General features: G+C 38.1%; 1 protein-coding gene across 1 annotated transcript in view; it reads right to left on the bottom strand.

Annotated features, from left to right (window-relative positions):
* The window catches only part of UNC13C (unc-13 homolog C), a 678662-nt gene that overhangs the window by 56848 nt on the left and 604769 nt on the right, over positions 1 to 17045 (bottom strand). The window contains exon 31 of the mRNA XM_005685753.3: positions 14765 to 14845. Coding sequence (XP_005685810.2) covers positions 14765 to 14845 — 81 coding nt within the window. The remainder of the gene's footprint in view (positions 1 to 14764; positions 14846 to 17045) is intronic.

The raw sequence follows: 17045 nt of genomic DNA, 5'->3' as shown, positions 1-17045 counted from the left end.
CCCAACGTCCCCTAAACTGTGTCTGAGAAATGTAATAAAGCAGTTTCTTTCTTCTTATTTTTCTTTGCTACAGTCATCCAACAACTCAAAACATCACCATATTTATAGGTTAAATAATAGAGAAGATATATATTTGACAATAAAAATGGTCATTGAGGGATGTTAGAGTTTCTAATGTTGCAAGTATTAAGCACAGACTTCACTTCAGAGGGCAGACTATCTATCTCAAGATATGTGATAGAGCTAAGGATGTTATTTCCCAGCAATTTATAGATGACATGTTCATTGTATTCTGTTAAGGTTAGATAAATGGGTCTGTCTTTCTCTTCCTGTACCAATGCTAAACTTCACCCGCACTGCAACCCGGCTCACTAGGATCTAAGATTCTCACAGGATGGCACGTTTTGGAAAAGCTCAACAAATGATTCTGATACACTCTCCTGTGTGTCATCAGTCTAGCCTACTTAAAGGTTTCCAAGGTAAAACATGTCAACTGAAAATTCAAAATTACTTCAGTTTTCTTCCCTCTGCAGAAACATATTCTGAGCATTTGTAGGCATTTGGTTGTAATTTTAGAGACTATAATATAGAGAAAATTCAAGGCACAGACCCGAGAAAGTAGGCAATGGGGATATAAATTGAAGAAAGTGTGCTACAATCACAAACTCCTTCCTCAAAAAGAAAAACCCATGGTCACTTACAATCCCATTCCACTGTAGCTGAGTGCACTGTGAAAACACAAATTGCACCTAAATCCACCAATGTTTATGAATAGGGGGCAGAGAAAAATGGGGAAAGCCTTTTCTTATCTTTGAAGGGATGACAAAGATATAATATTTAAACATTTTCTATACTTTGACCTTATATAAATATTAGGTACTGTGACATATAGAAAGCATTTATTGTGGAGTTAAGAGTCCAGAATTGTTTCAGGTGCCTTGGGGGATGAAAAGATATCAGAATTCCTTTCTTCAGGAAACGTGATATGATACTTAAGTGGAAAAGTATTAATGAATGTATTGAGAGGGGAGTTTTGCCTGGAATTGACTGGGTGGGGTGAGCTCCGGAGCTCTGTTTACGTAATGAACCAGGGAAGCATCAGATGAAATAAAACACCCTCCTTGCAAAGAGATGCGAGATAGACTGAACCAGGACTTGGTGGCTTCTCAGGAGGGGAAAGCATTCTCCCATTCATTGTTTCCCAGACAAGCTCCAATCTTATCATACCTGAGCATAAGTGCTGGAGGCTTAAGTTAGTAAAGTACAGGAAGAGTAATGAGCAGCAACTAAGATGATGTTTCATGATCTCTTGGGACTATATGTAGTTGTCAGAAAAAACTGTGAAAAACTTTGAAATGGGCAAAAGCGTTTAATGAGTGCTCATGAGACCTATCTGAGTTATCTTCACTCGGAGCTATGTGTGTGTGCTCAGTTGTGTCTGACTCTCTGCACCCCCATGGACTGGAGCCTGCCAGGCTCTCCTGCCCATGGAATTTTCCAGGCAAGAGTACTGGAGTGGATTGCCATTTCCTCCTCCAGGGGATCTTCCTGACCGAGGCATTGCACCCGAGTCTCTGTATCTCTTGCCTTGCTGATGGACTCTTTACCGCTAGGGTCACCTGGGCTATGTAAAACTCTGTAAATTGGTAAAAATGGATAATAATGCCTATGACTCCTGTCCAAAGAGATGCAAATTATTTATTTCTGGTGGGATGCAGCTGATCACCGTTTTGTGGCCAGATCTTTTTGCCTCTATTCAAATTTATTTCAGCTTTCCTCATTGCTTGTCTTTATGTGAAGTTCTTGGAATTCTTCTTTGAGCCAATTGTAAGATCTTACTGGTTGTCTCATTAGTTGATGAGTTAAATAATATTATTTGACAAGTTTTATAACTGAATGAATATCACAGTTATACTCTTATTTTTTAAATTAATTTTTATTGGAGTATAGCTGATTTACAGTGTTGCTAGTTTCTGCTGTATAGCAAAGTAAATCAATTATACATATATGCATATCCACTCTTTTATATTCTATTCCCATATAGGTCATTAATGAGTACTGAGTAGAGTTCTCTGTGCTATACAGTAGATTTTCATTAGTTATTTTATATATAGTAGTGTTTATATTGGCAATCCTGAACTCCCAATTTATCCCTTCCTCCCTTCTTCCTTTGTAACCATAAGTTTGTTTTCTACATCTGTGACTCTATTTCTCTATTTCTGTTTTGTAAATAGGTTCACTTTTACCATTTTCTTAGATTTCACATACAAGCAATATCATATGATATTTGTCTTTCTCTATTTAACTTACTTGACTCAGTATGACAATCTCCTAGGCCAACTGTGTTGCTGCAAATGGCATTTTTCATTCTTTTCATGGCTGAGTATGATTTCATAGTGTGCATGTGTGTGTGTGTCTGTATATATATATGTATAGATATATATACATATACATATTACATCTTCTTTATTCATTCCTCTGTTGATGGACATTTAGGTTGCTTCCATATCTTGGCTATTGTAAATAATGCTGCACTGAACACTGGGGTACATGTGTCTTTCCAAATTATGATTTTCTTCAGACATATGCCCAGGAATGGGATTTCTAGATCATATGGAAGATACATTTGTAGTTTTTTAAGGAATGTCTATACAATTCTCCATAGTGGTACCAGTTTACATTCCCAACAATTGTGTGTGGGGATTCCTTTTCTGTATTTTTTTTAAAAATCTCAGTTTCAATTTCATAACTTGTGATTGGTCTGTTCATATTTTTTAATTTTATTCTTGGTTCAGTCTTGGAAAGTTGTGCCTTTCTAAGAATTTGTTCTTTTTTTTTTTTTCTAGGTTGTCCATTTTATTGGTTTATAGTTGTTTGTAGTATTTTATATTTCTGTGATGTCAGCTGTAACAGCTTCTCCTTTTTCATTTCTAACTTTATTGATCTGAGTCCTCTCTCTTTCTTCTTGGTGAGTCTGGCTAAAGGTTTATGCATTTTCTTTTTCTTTTCAAAGAACCAACTGTTAGGTTCATTGATTTTTGCCATTGTTTTCTTTGTCTCTATTTCACTTATATCTGCTCCAATCTTTATGATTTCTTCCTTTCTCCTAACTTTAGGTTTTATTCTTTTTTTTCTCTAGTTGCTTTAAGTGTAAGATTAGGTTTACTTGAGAGTTTTCTTTTTTCCTGAGGTAGAATTGTATTTCTATAAACTTTCCCCTTGAAACTGCTTTCGCTATCCCATAGGTTTTGGGTTATCATATTTTCACTGTCATTTTTTCTCTAGGCATTTAAAAAAAATTTCCCTTTCATTTCTTCAGTGATCATATACTCTTTTAAAACGAATGATCTTTCACAGTGTATGTAAAGTAGCATGGTGACAACCTTAATTTAGATTGGTCTAATTTTTGAGGAAGGGCCATCACCTATGGCTTACCCTAAAGAACATCAGTGATACGGTGACCTTCCTGGCCATTCTCTCTTCCTCTTCTCCCTTAACAAATATTTACTAAATCTGTGTTGAGAACCAGAACTTACACCAAGGATATGAAGCAAAAGAGGCCTAGAGATTGTTCCCAAAGGGACTGTGATCAAGTAGGAAATGTTATAGTCAGTGAATGACTCCAATGATATGTTGGAGGCATAATAAAGAGAATTTAAAAAGACAGACAACAGGACTGGGAAATAATGCTGTTGCTGAAGGAATCAATAAAGACTTTCAAAGAGGTGACACCTATGGTGTCTTGTTTATTAGCACTGCCATTTTCCACTTCAGCAGCCACCAGATAATTTACCACGATGGACTAAAGAAAGGGGAAAATCCCACTAGGTAACTGAGAGGAACTGCTTGAGAAGTACAGGTATTCCCCATTTGAAAATTGGCTTTATGCTACTTCACTTTTGTAGATGACCTACATTAGCACTGTTTTCACTAACCAAAAAAGACATGAAAATGATTTTCACTTTTGTGAAAAAACATGTTAAAACAGCAGTGAGCTCTTACAGAGGCAGTGTATACCCTGAGTAGCAAGAGTGGTACCACCCAGCGCCTAACCCAGGAATTACACCCAGCATCTGAGCATCAAGCTGCCATGATTTTGGACTGTATTTGTGCTTGATCTCGATTTATTTTGTGCATCCCTGAGCAGAATGAGTCCTAGGGTAACTGCTTCTTGCCTATGTCATTTCAGCTAATAAAAGGTTTCATAGGAATGCTCTCCTTTCCTATAGTGGAGGAAACCTGCAGTTGTAGTTCTCATGTTTCTTTGGTATAGTTTAAAATATGCTGTTTTACTACAGTCACTACATTGTCATTACTAACCTTGCGCTTCCTGAAAGTTACAAGTTGCCTTTAGGAAGTAGAAAGCCTAGAGAAGTTAAGAGATTTCATATACTCTTAAAGATTCACAATGCTTTTTAATACATTAAAGGCTGTGCGATTCACGGTGGTAGGGAAAACCGTTTGACCTTTCAGTAACATACCTGTTCTTAAAATTATTAGGCTAGAGGACACCTATCACACAGGACATCTACTAACTCTCAGGGACACACAAGTGTTCCATGGAATATTGTTTAGGAAACTCTAAAATAGAAGAATGTAACTGGACTTAATATAATTGAGGTAGCTGCAGTCCATGGGATCGCGAAGAGTCAGACACGACTGAGCAACTTCACTTTCACTTTTCACTTTCATGCATTGGAGAAGGAAATGGCAACCCACTCCAGTGTTCTTGCCTGGAGAATCCCAGGGATGGGGGAGCCTGGTGGGCTGCTGTCTATGGGGTCGCACAGAGTCGGACACGACTGAAGCGACTTAGTAGCAGCAGCAGCAGCAGCAGACTTTATGTAAATGCTTAACTACAGTTAGGCTATAAAAGCATAAACTATGTACAGTATTTGTCTTGAAACTCTCTAATAACTTTATAGGAAGACATGTTTTCATTAAAAAGGCATTATTTTGTAGGCTTTCGGTACATGGGGAAATAATCATATAGTGAAAACATAAATAAGGTATGAGCTTGTTCCTGAATAAAGTCTGAGAGTCTCTGTAGAGTTTCAGGTTATGATCCAGAGCGGACTTGTTCCTTTTGAGCCATGGAGAATTTTGAGTCATTTGGTAAAAGCTCTAGCAGGACAGTAAGTGAACAGTAGAAGATTTGTAAAGGCAGAAACTGTGCCTTTGTCTTTTAAGTGCATTGTATAATAGAAGATGTTGTAAGACAAACTCAGGCCAGAAGGTAGCAATGTAAGGAGAGAAAACAAGTTGCAGGAAGCTAAGCACCAAAGCCTCTGTTCAGTGGTTCAGTGAACACAGATAAATAACACATGCCATGGGCTCCTCATTCACAGAGAAAAGGAAATGATTTCTATGGTTATGCAAATGCCAACCTGATGACGAGGAGAAAAGGAAAAGGTCTGTATTCGCAATAAAATTTTTATTGCAAAGTAAAGAATGGGGGTGACATGGCTTAGCATCAGTAAAATTAAAATTTTAGAGTCTTAAAGGTTTACTCGTGCTCAAGTTTAACATGATTTAGCAACTGATGAGGCAGTGATCAAAGCTAATGAAATCTAATCATGTATTAATATCATAGATAGGTCAAGACAAAGGGTGTGATAGAGCAACAGCATTTTCTGCTGATTTGAACATATCTGGAATATGAGGGTGGTTCCTTGGCATCACCATTTTATGAGAAATATAAAATGTAAATCACCTCAAGGTATATGACCAGAACTTTGTAAGCTCCAGAAGGCATGTTATTCAATAAACAGCTGCAGATAACTTGGGGCAGCATGATAGTTTTAATGTCTGAAAGGCACTGAAAAGGGGAAGACATAGAAAAGGAGACGGAAATATTTTATAGTAGTTTTAAAGGGTAGAAGGAGAACCAGTTTATAATTAGAAGCACTGGGAAAGCAGATACTGGTTTGATATAAAGAAAATATTTTATAATAAGTGTACCTTAAAACCTGAAGCTGCTACATGTGAATTAGTAAGGTCCCATTACTAGCCATCATTAAGGGACGGTCAGTTGACCAGAGGGCTACCCTGGTAGCTCAGTTGGTAAAGAATCAGCCTGCAACGCAGGAGACTCTGGTTTGATTCCTGGGTCAGGAAGACCCTCTGGAGAAGGATATGATACCCACTCTAGTACTCTTGGGCTTCCCTGGTGGCTCAGATGGTATAGAATCTGCCTATAATGTGGCAGACCTGGGTTCAATCCCTGGTTTGGGAAGATCTCCTGGAGGAGTGCATGGCAACCCACTCCAGCATTCTTGCCTGGAGGATCCCCATGCACAGAGGAGCCTGGCAGGTTTCCGCCCATAGGGTCACAAGAGTTGGACACATCTGAGGGGCTAAGCACAGTGCAGAGTAGCACAGATGACCAACAACACCAGAGGTAACATGTTTCTGTGTGAGCAGGAAAAGGTCAGCAGGACATGTCAGTTTCTGTTTTCAGTTTCAAGATGTTAGAATCCTTTCACTTCTTTGACCTGTTCTTTAAAATGTGCTAGAAAACACTTTGTCTTTCCTCTATGCAGTGTGATTTGCACAGGTTATTTAACCTCACAGAGCATTGTTTAATTCCTCTGCAGAATGGGAACAGAAACAGCCATCTTGCCTGACTATGGTGTCGTAAAGAAGAAATTAATTACTCTGTCTGGAAGATTTTTGTGAACTAGAGAGTTCTTTCTACTTATAAGATAAGCTTTATTGGGAGAATAAGTCCCCAGATTCTAGGTGGAAAGAGGAAAATGACACTCCTGACTGATTTGCCATTTTTCTCTGTGGGACCAAGCTTCTCAACCACTTGGCTAAAACGCTGAGTCACCCCAGGCTCCTCCATCATTGCTGCCCCACTTTTTAGTTGCCAAGTTCCAGGGACTGGGCCTTTCTGTGTCACTCTTAGCCATTTTTCACTTTACACTCCTAAGATTATCCTCTTTGTGATAGTCCTTGTCATCTTATGCATTAAATAACCATAACTGACGTCTGTGACTACAGTCTTGAACTAGCCAATCCATTCTGCACCTTCCTATAAGATTTTCATTGCTGAAATGGTGCTTTTAGCATGCCATGTATTAATAGTTTCAATATCATCTACTTGCAACCCCAACATTACCTGTAACCTCAATGTTACACTGCTTCACTATGCAAATTTCCAGTTAAATCCAGTCCAGTCCATTGAATGGTCTAATCATTGTGACTCCCAGCCTTCTGGTCTTGTGGTTTTTCATGGTCAAATTCTTTCTCCCTGAGTATGTTCAAGTCTTCCTCCAAAGAAAATGATTATCCTTCCTTTCCAGCCAGTGAGCTGTTATCTGTCCTTTGTGATCACTCTTCCATATTTCCCTGATTTCTGAAGTTCATGGTGGTTGCTAACTCCCCTAAATCCTTCCCACTTTTATTTGTGTCCCCTCCTCAAGCCCAGTTGCATCTGTATCACCCTATTCCATCTCTGACATGATTTTTTTTTGTAAGTTAACACATATCATTACTTAATTTTCAACGGGCCTTCCCTGCCTTTTAATCTAGAAACTCCTACAGAAAGAGAATAGCACTGCTTCCTAGAGGGGAGTCTCAGAAAGCACCACGAATCTTACAGGTTTTGTGCCCTTGTAGTGTGAAAATGCTGCGCACAGGGAACCAAAAGGACGGAGGACAGGACTTGGACTGTTACTTGGGGCAAAGAGTCAGATTTAATAGCATCATTGAGAGAGAATGAGTGGTTTATTAGGAAAGGAGGAGGGCAAAAAAAAATCTAGTTGTACTAGAATATGTAGCGTCTTGGGTTTACCAGTGGAAAGAAGCTCCTTCAAAATAACCAATTCTCAGGCAAAAGCAGATGCAAGTTCGGTTCCTGGGTGAGAAAGATCCCCTGAAGGAGGAAATGGCAACTCACTCCATTATTCCTGCCTGGAGAATCCCTGGACAGAGGAGCCTGGCAGGCTACAGGATCGCAAAGAGTCAGACATGACTGAGTACCCATGCACACAGGTAGTATGCTGGTTACATTTATGAAGAGTTTTCTATACGGTAGGAACTGTTTTCATTGTTTTATATGTGATAACTCATTTTGGTTTTTGACAATACATTCTTAAGTCCTAATTTTACTCCCACAAGAGAGAACAGTAACTTGTATACTGTAGTCTTTCTCTCTTCAGTTCAGTTCAGTCGCTCAGTCGTGTCTGACTCTTTGCGACCCCATGAATCACAGCACACCAGGCCTCCCTGTTCATCACCAACCCACGGAGTCCACCCAAACCCATGTCCATTGAGTTGGTGAGGCCATCCAACTATATCATTCTCTGTCGTCCCCTTCTCCTCCTGCCCTCAATCTTTCCCAGCATCAGGGTCTTTTCAAATGAGTCAGCTCTTTGCATCTGGTGGCCAAAGTATTAGAGTTTCAGCTTCAACATCAGTCCTTCCAATGAACACCCAGGACTGATCTCCTTTAGGATGGACTGGTTGGATCTTGCATACCAAGGGGCTCTCAAGAGTCTTCTCCAACACCATACTCAAAAGCATCAATTCTTTGGCGCTCAGCTTTCTTCACAGTCCAACTCTCACATCCATACATGACCACTGGAAAAACCATAGCCTTGACTAGACAGACCTTTGTTGACAAAGTAATGTCTCTGCTTTTTAATATGCTGTCTAGGTTGGTCATAACTTTCCTTCTAAGGAGTAAGTGTCTTTTAATTTCATGGCCGCAATCACCATCTGCAGTGATTCTGGAGCCCAGAAAAATAAAGTCAGCCACTGTTTCCCCATCTATTTGCCATGAAGTGATGGGACTAGATGCCATGATCTTTGTTTTCTGAATATTGAGCTTTAAGCCAACTTTTTCACTCTCCTCTTTCACTTTCATCAAGAGGCTCTTTAGTTCTTCTTCACTTTCTGCCATAAGGGTGGTGTCATCTGCATATCTGAGGTTATTGATATTTCTCCTGGCAATCCTGATTCCAGCTTATGCTTCCTCCAGCCCAGCGTTTCTCATGATGTATTCTGCATAGAAGTTAAATAAGCAGGGTGACAATATACAGCTTTAACGTACTCCTTTTCCTACTTGGAACCAGTCTGTTGTTCCATGTCCAGTTCTAACTGTTGCTTCCTGACCTGCATACAGGTTTCTCAAGAGGCAGGTCAGGTGGTCTGGTATTCCCGCCTCTTTCAGAATTTTCCACAGTTTGTTGTGATCCACAGAGTCAAAGGCTTTGGCATTGTCAATAAAGCAGAAATAGATGTCACTCATTATTCTGATACTCTATTGGTGGTATTCCTCATGTAGTTTCAGATTTTTTTTTTACATTTATATCCTCCTTCTGATGTTTATAAAGATTTCCCACCCTCATACATACATTGCTTCACTAATATATGTGTGAGTGATGTGAGTGATGAGGGGCTCAAAAGAGCTTTGTATGAGGTATCATTTTCTTTATCTTAAAAAATAACCAGAGATATTTGTGTTTCTTATATTCTTCATGAGAGTGCAAAAAAAAAAAAAAAAAGAACATTTCAGACCTTAATGTGATTTGTGATTAAAAAAAAAAAATAGAACTACTAACTGAAAAATCAGGATACTGTCTGCATGGTTAGGAAGCCATCCCTTTTATAATTCCCATAAAAATGCTAAATTCTTCTAATTCTTCACATTTGCCAGATATTTGAAGATCTTTCACACTCTATTTTTACTGGCTCATGGAAATATGCTAATATTTCTTTACAAGTCTGCTGGGAGATTTTACTTCTTTCGTTACATGTACCATTTTGGTAGAAATTTCCCATCATCACTCTCTTTCTTTCCAATACCAGTATCAGACTTCTGGAAAATTCATGCTGATGATCTGTTTTGCAAATTTAGAAATAATCATCACTTGTTTTTAACAACTGAGGTTACTTTAAAGACTTACTTGATAGTTATTTAAGAAATTATTTTTTAAAACAATAGGAGTCCTCTGTAATACATTGGATCATAATATGCTGCTGCTAAGTCACTTCAGTCGTGTCCGACTCTGTGTGACCCCATAGATGGCAGCCCACCAGGCTCTGCCATCCCTGGGATTCTCCAGGCAAGAACACTGGAGTGGGTTGCCATTTCCTTCTCCAATGCATGAAAGTGAAAAGTGAAAGTGAAGCCACTCAATCGTGTCCGACCCTCAGCGACCCCATGGACTGCAGCCTTCCAGGCTCCTCCGTCCATAGGATTTTCCAGGCAAGAGTACTAGAGTGGGGTGCCATTGCCTTCTCTGCATAATATGCTGCTTCCTCCCTTTTGCCAACAAACTCAAGTTCAGATTCTTGGTGTTTATGCCTCATCACTTTGGGTCCAAGTCAATGTATCTCTTCTATTCTATATATTCCTTTTAATTCTCAACCACTCTTGATCTCCTTCTACATTAGCCTATTTGAAGTTTTTAGGCTACCCCATTCCTCAATCACATTTCACTCAAGCTTTTCTCTAAGCCTGTGATGACTTTCCCGCTTGCTTTCCCATTTAATGATCTGAAACCTCCTTCACCAGGAAGCTTTCCCCTAGCCACTCACAGAGAATTTACCACCCTCTCTGCACTTCCCAGTACTTTGTCAGTAACTCTCATATTTTATGGATTGTAGATGTTTCTGTTCCTAAGTTAAAAGCAAGATATTTTTAATTTTCAGTCTCCTCTTTAGTGCTTATCATCTTTGTTACATATGGTAAGCTCTCAAATAATGATTTCTGAATTGCAGTACTCCAAACTAGATAGGTTGTTTTGTTCTTCCCATGAGCACCTGAAGTTTAAATAATGCAAAAACTATACTTACAAATGATAAAATACAACATGCTAAGTAAGAAACAGCTACCAAAACTGACTCTTGAATAATGGATACCAGCATTGTGTAGGACTTGGTCAAGGTGAGAGCCTGAGAGGCATAATATCCCATGCCCTGTTATTTGTCTGGAATCCTGAGTATCAGAAATGGTGTTATCTAGGATTTTTCAAGGCTGTATTTGAATAGATATTCATAGTTAGTCCACATTCTCCCCTGAACACCAAGAAATGCATATTTCTGGAGGGCCCTAGTCCATGTGTTTATTTTCATTTTTTATTGGAGTGCTTTACAATGTTGTGTAAGTTTCTACTGTCCAGCAAAGTGGACATATACATATATACCCCCTCTTTATTGGATTTCCTTCCCATTTAGGCCACCACATAGCACTGAGTAGAATTCCCTGTGCTGTTTAGTAGGTTTTCAGTTATCTATTTTATACATATTATCAATAGTGTCAGTAAATATACATATATATATATGTCAATCCCAATCTCCTAATTCATCCCACCCTCTCTTTCCCCCTTGGGATCCATATGTTGATTCTCTACCTTGTCTCTACTGATTTTTTCAGATTCCATACATTTGTGTTAATAAATGATACTTACTTTCTCTTAGTGACTTACTTCACTCTGTATGATAGTCTCCAGGTCCATCTACATCTCTACAAATGACCCAATTTTGTTCCTTTTATGACTAAGTAATTATATATTTGTACTACATCTTCTTTATCCTTTCCTCTGCTGAGGACATTTAGGTTTCCATTATTTTTAGTCAAACCTCCGTGTTCCATGGCATGATGTCAGACATTTGCCACATACATTTCAGAGTGTCATGTTTAGGTACAAATAACAAGTGTTCCAGGGTAATTTAGAACGTTGGGAAAAATACAGCCAGCCAGGTTTTTTTCCCCTATGTTTTTTGAACTTCATCAAAAAATAACTAGAGGATGGTTCAAAGTTAAAAATAATTCTTGAGATTCACGATACAGTCAAGAGTACATGCTGTCAGGAAAAGCTCTTCTTTTTTTCTTGGAAAGAAACCCACATTTCAGGGACTCTCTTGTAAGTCCTGAATCTTCCTGAGCTATGAGTTTGAGACTCCAAAGCTCAGCTTTAAATAGGGTTTCTGCATTGGCCTCTGTAGCAGCTTTCACATGCTGATTAAGTTGTTGGCTGTTTCAGAGCTGTTAACTTGGCTCCGTGTTGGCAGGTAAATGTAATGCCTCCAAGGCCAGCCATGCTAGCTGCAGCAGATCATGGTAACTATTTCTTGTGCCATGTTCTATACTTTTGACTTATAGTTGAACCTACCTGTGACTGATATGACAAAATAACCCAGTCTAATTAGAATTTTAGTATTTAAGTTAATATTTTAATCAGTACCTGTATAGAGGTTGAATGAGTTCATATTATTTTAAATCATTAGAAAATAATCTAAGTAACTGAAACATGGTATTTTAATTTAGAACTAATCTATCTTTAGGAATATTACCCATTTTGGCTTGTGCCTTTTCCTACACCTTGTTAACAGTGAAATAAGATGTAGAAGCAAGGGCACTGATTTTAGAGTTTGGCATCTTTTCTCAACTCTGCCAATTACAAGTGACTCTGGACTTAGGCAAACAATTTAAACCTGCTTAGCCTCTGCTTTTCTGTCTGTAAAATGTGAATGATCATTCCTGGTGTCAACACCCAGGATGTTTATACGGATCAGGTGAGAGGATGCATGTATATGAAAGATGACTGAAAGAATGCACAACACTATTTCAGCTACAGTCTACAAACCCCATAGCAACCTCTTCCTTCAATTTTCACTTTCTCGTGTTCAGCTTATTTGCTTAAATTCACCTAAAGAAGAGTTAATGATCATGTTGTTGGCAGCCTTTGGGAATTAGCCTGGATAGTGTCTACTACTTCAGTATAAGAATATCTTTCCCAGGAAGTCTCCACCTGACAGTATTCCCTTTGCTGATCCCCCAGAAGATTCTGAATCACTAGCTCTTGAGACTATAATTCTTGTAAGTAGTATTCCTCTTTCTCTTGAATTCCTTTGTAGTCACCATTAGAAGCAGTGCCTTGTAGTATAATCAGGGTAAATCTCAGAATCGGAAGAGATGAAAGGGAGTCCCAGCTTTGGCAAACTGACTTCAGGGCCATTGGAAGAAATATTAGGTGACTCTCCTTCTTGGCAGAGGGGCAGAGGACAGGAATAAAAGGCTCTCAAAGCAGGTAAAGTGGGTGTAGCATGGAGACCCCAGAGGAGAAGTTGGGGAGCAGGGAGACTGAAGACCTGACCTCAGGTTCTGAGGTTCTGAAGGACCAAGGTCAGACTCCAGTCCTGGGAAACAAGATAATGACATGGACCCACTTACTGGATCCTAGATACCAGGCAGTAGTCTTTTTTTAAAAGAGCAAGGCAAGTGTCTGGTCACTGAGGCTGAACTAAAGTATTATCACCAATGACCTGGGCAGGAAGACAGTATAGTTGAGATGTCAACATGTAGACCAGAGGGATTTGCTTGGGGATCGGGATTATCCCAGAGTTTGGGCAGAACTAGTCTTGTAGGAGGTGGTCATCTGTCCCCATCAAGAAGAACTAGAGAAAAGTTGGAGTTAGGGGACATGGGCCAGGTCTGTCAGTACAATGAAGGCAATTATCTATTTTCACAGAACACATTTTTCTTGCTCTCTTAGAGTCATCCACTGACCTAATAAAATCCATTAAGGGCTGAATTCTGATTCTATAACCATATTTTCCTAACTGTTTAGTGTGTGCCCCAGAGTTATTTTTTTTTTTCTAGCACTTTCCTCTGTAGCCATGAGTGCTGGTACAATTCCAAACGGCAGTCATTTCTTACATATTTTTGAAAATTGTTCTTAAAAAGAGCTGGTTTTGTATTTTTCCTTTCTTTCATGTTTTCCATTTTTAAAAATAATTTTGCACAATATTTATATACTTCCAGCCCATACTCCGGCTGCATCTTTAGAAATCCCATCTCTGTCATCTCAATGCCAAAATTTACACACTCCATTTTCCACCAAGTGTCACAGAACTGTCACCTCACAACTTTTATTCTGCAGTTTTTGCCACTGAAGTAGCAAAAGATGTTCTCTTATTAAACGCTGAAACTGCAAAAATCATGAGGTAATAGCTTTGTGGAGTGTCATATAGAACTCTGTTTAATGACTCCTGTTGTAATATCTGTTTCTATCCAGTGAGATTATTCTGTGCCTGGAAAATGGCGTGTGGTAGCTCACAGGTCTCTGCTACACTCTTTACATTTCCTTGATAATAGGTGCTTCCCCCTGTGAAGCGTTCAGACATTGGACACAGTCCAAATTTAGGAGATGGATTCATATTCCACTCTCTAATAAGCTTTCACATATAAATATAAAAATGTATGCATATACATCTGTAAGGGATCATATGAAAACAATTCCGACATTATGTTTTGAGATCTACCTATACTTAACTCTCACTACAGTAACTTTTAGGCCAAAATTTAGCTATGAACCATTCATGCACACAATGCAATGCCTTTGGGTTTTCAGCAGACAACTGAATTATTATCTTTACTAAAAGAAAAGAGAAAATTGATTTTCCAAAATCATTTCAACAAGCATTGAAAACACAAACAGAAATTCTATTAACCCTAAGTCCCCTGAAGCATCTACTGATATTTAACTGGACTTTGGACATACCTGTTTTTCTTTGAAAACATCTGTTACAACATAAGATTTCTTACCCATTTTCTAAAGGTAGACAAAGAAAGCAACTCTAAGGGTAAAGTAATATGGGTATAATAATGACATAGTATGGGCTAAGTCTAACACACTCCCAGAATGTCTGTATACAACTGTCTACCATGTCTATGGATGTACAGCTCTACAGACATGCATCTGGGGTACACTTCTCTGAGGGTACACATCCAGGGGCTCTATAATCTTACCTTGATGGTAGCCAGGACCACCTCCATTATACCACACTGTCTTGGTGTCAGACCCTTGGCATCCTCTCGAATCATGTGCTCCTGGAAAACAGGTGAACAATTTTTTATAAAATTACCAGTTCATTTGTTTAAAAACTGTTTTCAAACAAAATTTGTATAATCCTTGTACGCAGATATTTCCCATTTGAGACAACTTTTTCATATGAACACATTTAGTTGATGATAATGACAATTTTGTCAGATATTTAATAAAAATTCATTTTGCCCAAAGAAGAAATACTACATGTTAACTTAAAAAGCAGTGCTTTGATTCATATATGGCTGTATTTTTCACCTGCAAACTAATGTTATGGAGGGGTGGGAAAGGGAAGAGATAATCCTGGAAAATGTGTGTCCAAGCTTTTCTACATTAATCTCCGCTTTCTGTTCTGTCACACTAAAGAAGGTCAACCTTGGAAAGGATTTAAGAGGTAAATTTTAGCCTCATTCAATTATTACTGATAAAATCTACTTTAAGTACAGTGCTCTCACTGTACTCACTTTCTAGGATCTCCTTAATGCTCAGTCATTAACAGGGAAATTCCCAAAGAGTTAACTGAATTCAGTTCTGGAGGTTTTTGATATTTTTATTTTATTTATTTTTGTTGGTTTTTAATATTTTAAATTCAGTTATCAATATTTTAGAACTGATTTCCATAATAACAATGCATTTTCCTCACTGTTCACTATGAACTCTGTCTTCATCTAAAGTTATTTAGGGAAATGATGGTAGAAAGTTGAGGACAACAGTAAGGAAAACTTGTCTGGAGAAAAATTTTAAAATTCCTAACCCACAGACTGATACAATCTTCCCAGGGCATCCACTATTCTAGTCAACAGCATTCAACAAATATTTCCTGAGTGCTTACTATGTGCCAGTACTGTTCTAGGTGACTGAGAGAGATTGTTTCATAAAAGAAAGACTTTTGTCCTCTGGAGCTTAATTTCTAACTTAGATAAGTGCGTCTCTGTGAATCAGAAGGAAAGCCAATATGGGTGGACATAGCTCTGAGAATGCATGGCTTGGTCAAGGGATCAGTGTCTTTGTTCAGTAATGAAAAGTACCTCTTTTTCTACGGGGCACAGCAAGTGGATCATGGACTCCAATTAAGCTGTCATTCACTACCTTTGTGGGATACTTTGTGAAATGTACAAATTATACAGTCACACCCAGTGGCTCATCTTTCTATTCTAGTCCTTATGTTACTCTGTCATTTAGCAGGTGCCATGACTTTCTGAAGATAATCCCTATGTTTTACTCACTTCTGCGACTTTCAGTGCCTGTCTTAGCAATTATCACCTGCTAGGCACTCAATATGTTTTTGGTAAGTGAGTTGTACTTCTTCAGAATATCTTAAATGATTCCATATGCTTGAATGGAATCACACTCCCTTGAATATTGTTCAAAACTTGGTATAATGCTAGATTCACGGTATATACTTCTACATCTCACTGCATCTTTCTCTGACGTGGGGATTTCACCACAAACATATGAGTCCATTTAATATTTTAAAAATAAAGATATTAAATACCCATTGAGACTCAAAGAATAATGGGAAATTTTTGCCAGTTATAGAGAGAAATGCTTGAAGGCAAGTAAATAAATCTCTGGCTTCGTCAATCTTGACTGGCTTTTCGGTGTGGTCATATTTTTTAATAAATGCTAATAATAAATGTTGGTACTACAGAAAAATACAATTCTTATAAGAAATGATTAACAATAACTTATTCAAATAAGGTAGTCTCTGAAAAAGGCTGTCAATGTGTTACTGCTTGCTTTCAGGAAATTCATTGTCCCAGATGTATTTTTACTAACTGGTTTTGATATTGTATCACCTGTCCATAAAAATGTTATGCCAGATAAATCTGATCCCATAAAATAGTAATAGGTTGCACACACTTATAATAACTTACATTATAAAGTTCCAGAGGATGAAGTAATATAGAATATGTAAAAATCTAAATAAATCCTTGCTTAATGAATTAATTCTAAATCATAGTCACATGCAGAAAAGAAATTAGTTTCCTTCATTGTTCTATGTTCCTGATTCTGTGTTCTTTTAAGTAAGGTAGTCATTTGTTAATATTTCTGTACAGGATTGCTGAATTTACTCATTAATACTATTATTTCACATGACACTTTACCTGTGGATCCAATCTGGTTTCAAACTAATACATGAAAAATGAAAAGACCCAGGATTTGAAATGAAAGCAAAACATTGGAAGCAACATTCTAGTAAAA

The sequence above is a fragment of the Capra hircus genome, chromosome 10 (genome assembly GCF_001704415.2).
Source record: "Capra hircus breed San Clemente chromosome 10, ASM170441v1, whole genome shotgun sequence".
NCBI lineage: Eukaryota > Metazoa > Chordata > Mammalia > Artiodactyla > Bovidae > Capra > Capra hircus.
Note: the sequence above shows the minus strand (reverse complement) of the source record. Positions and strands in the feature narration are given on the sequence as shown.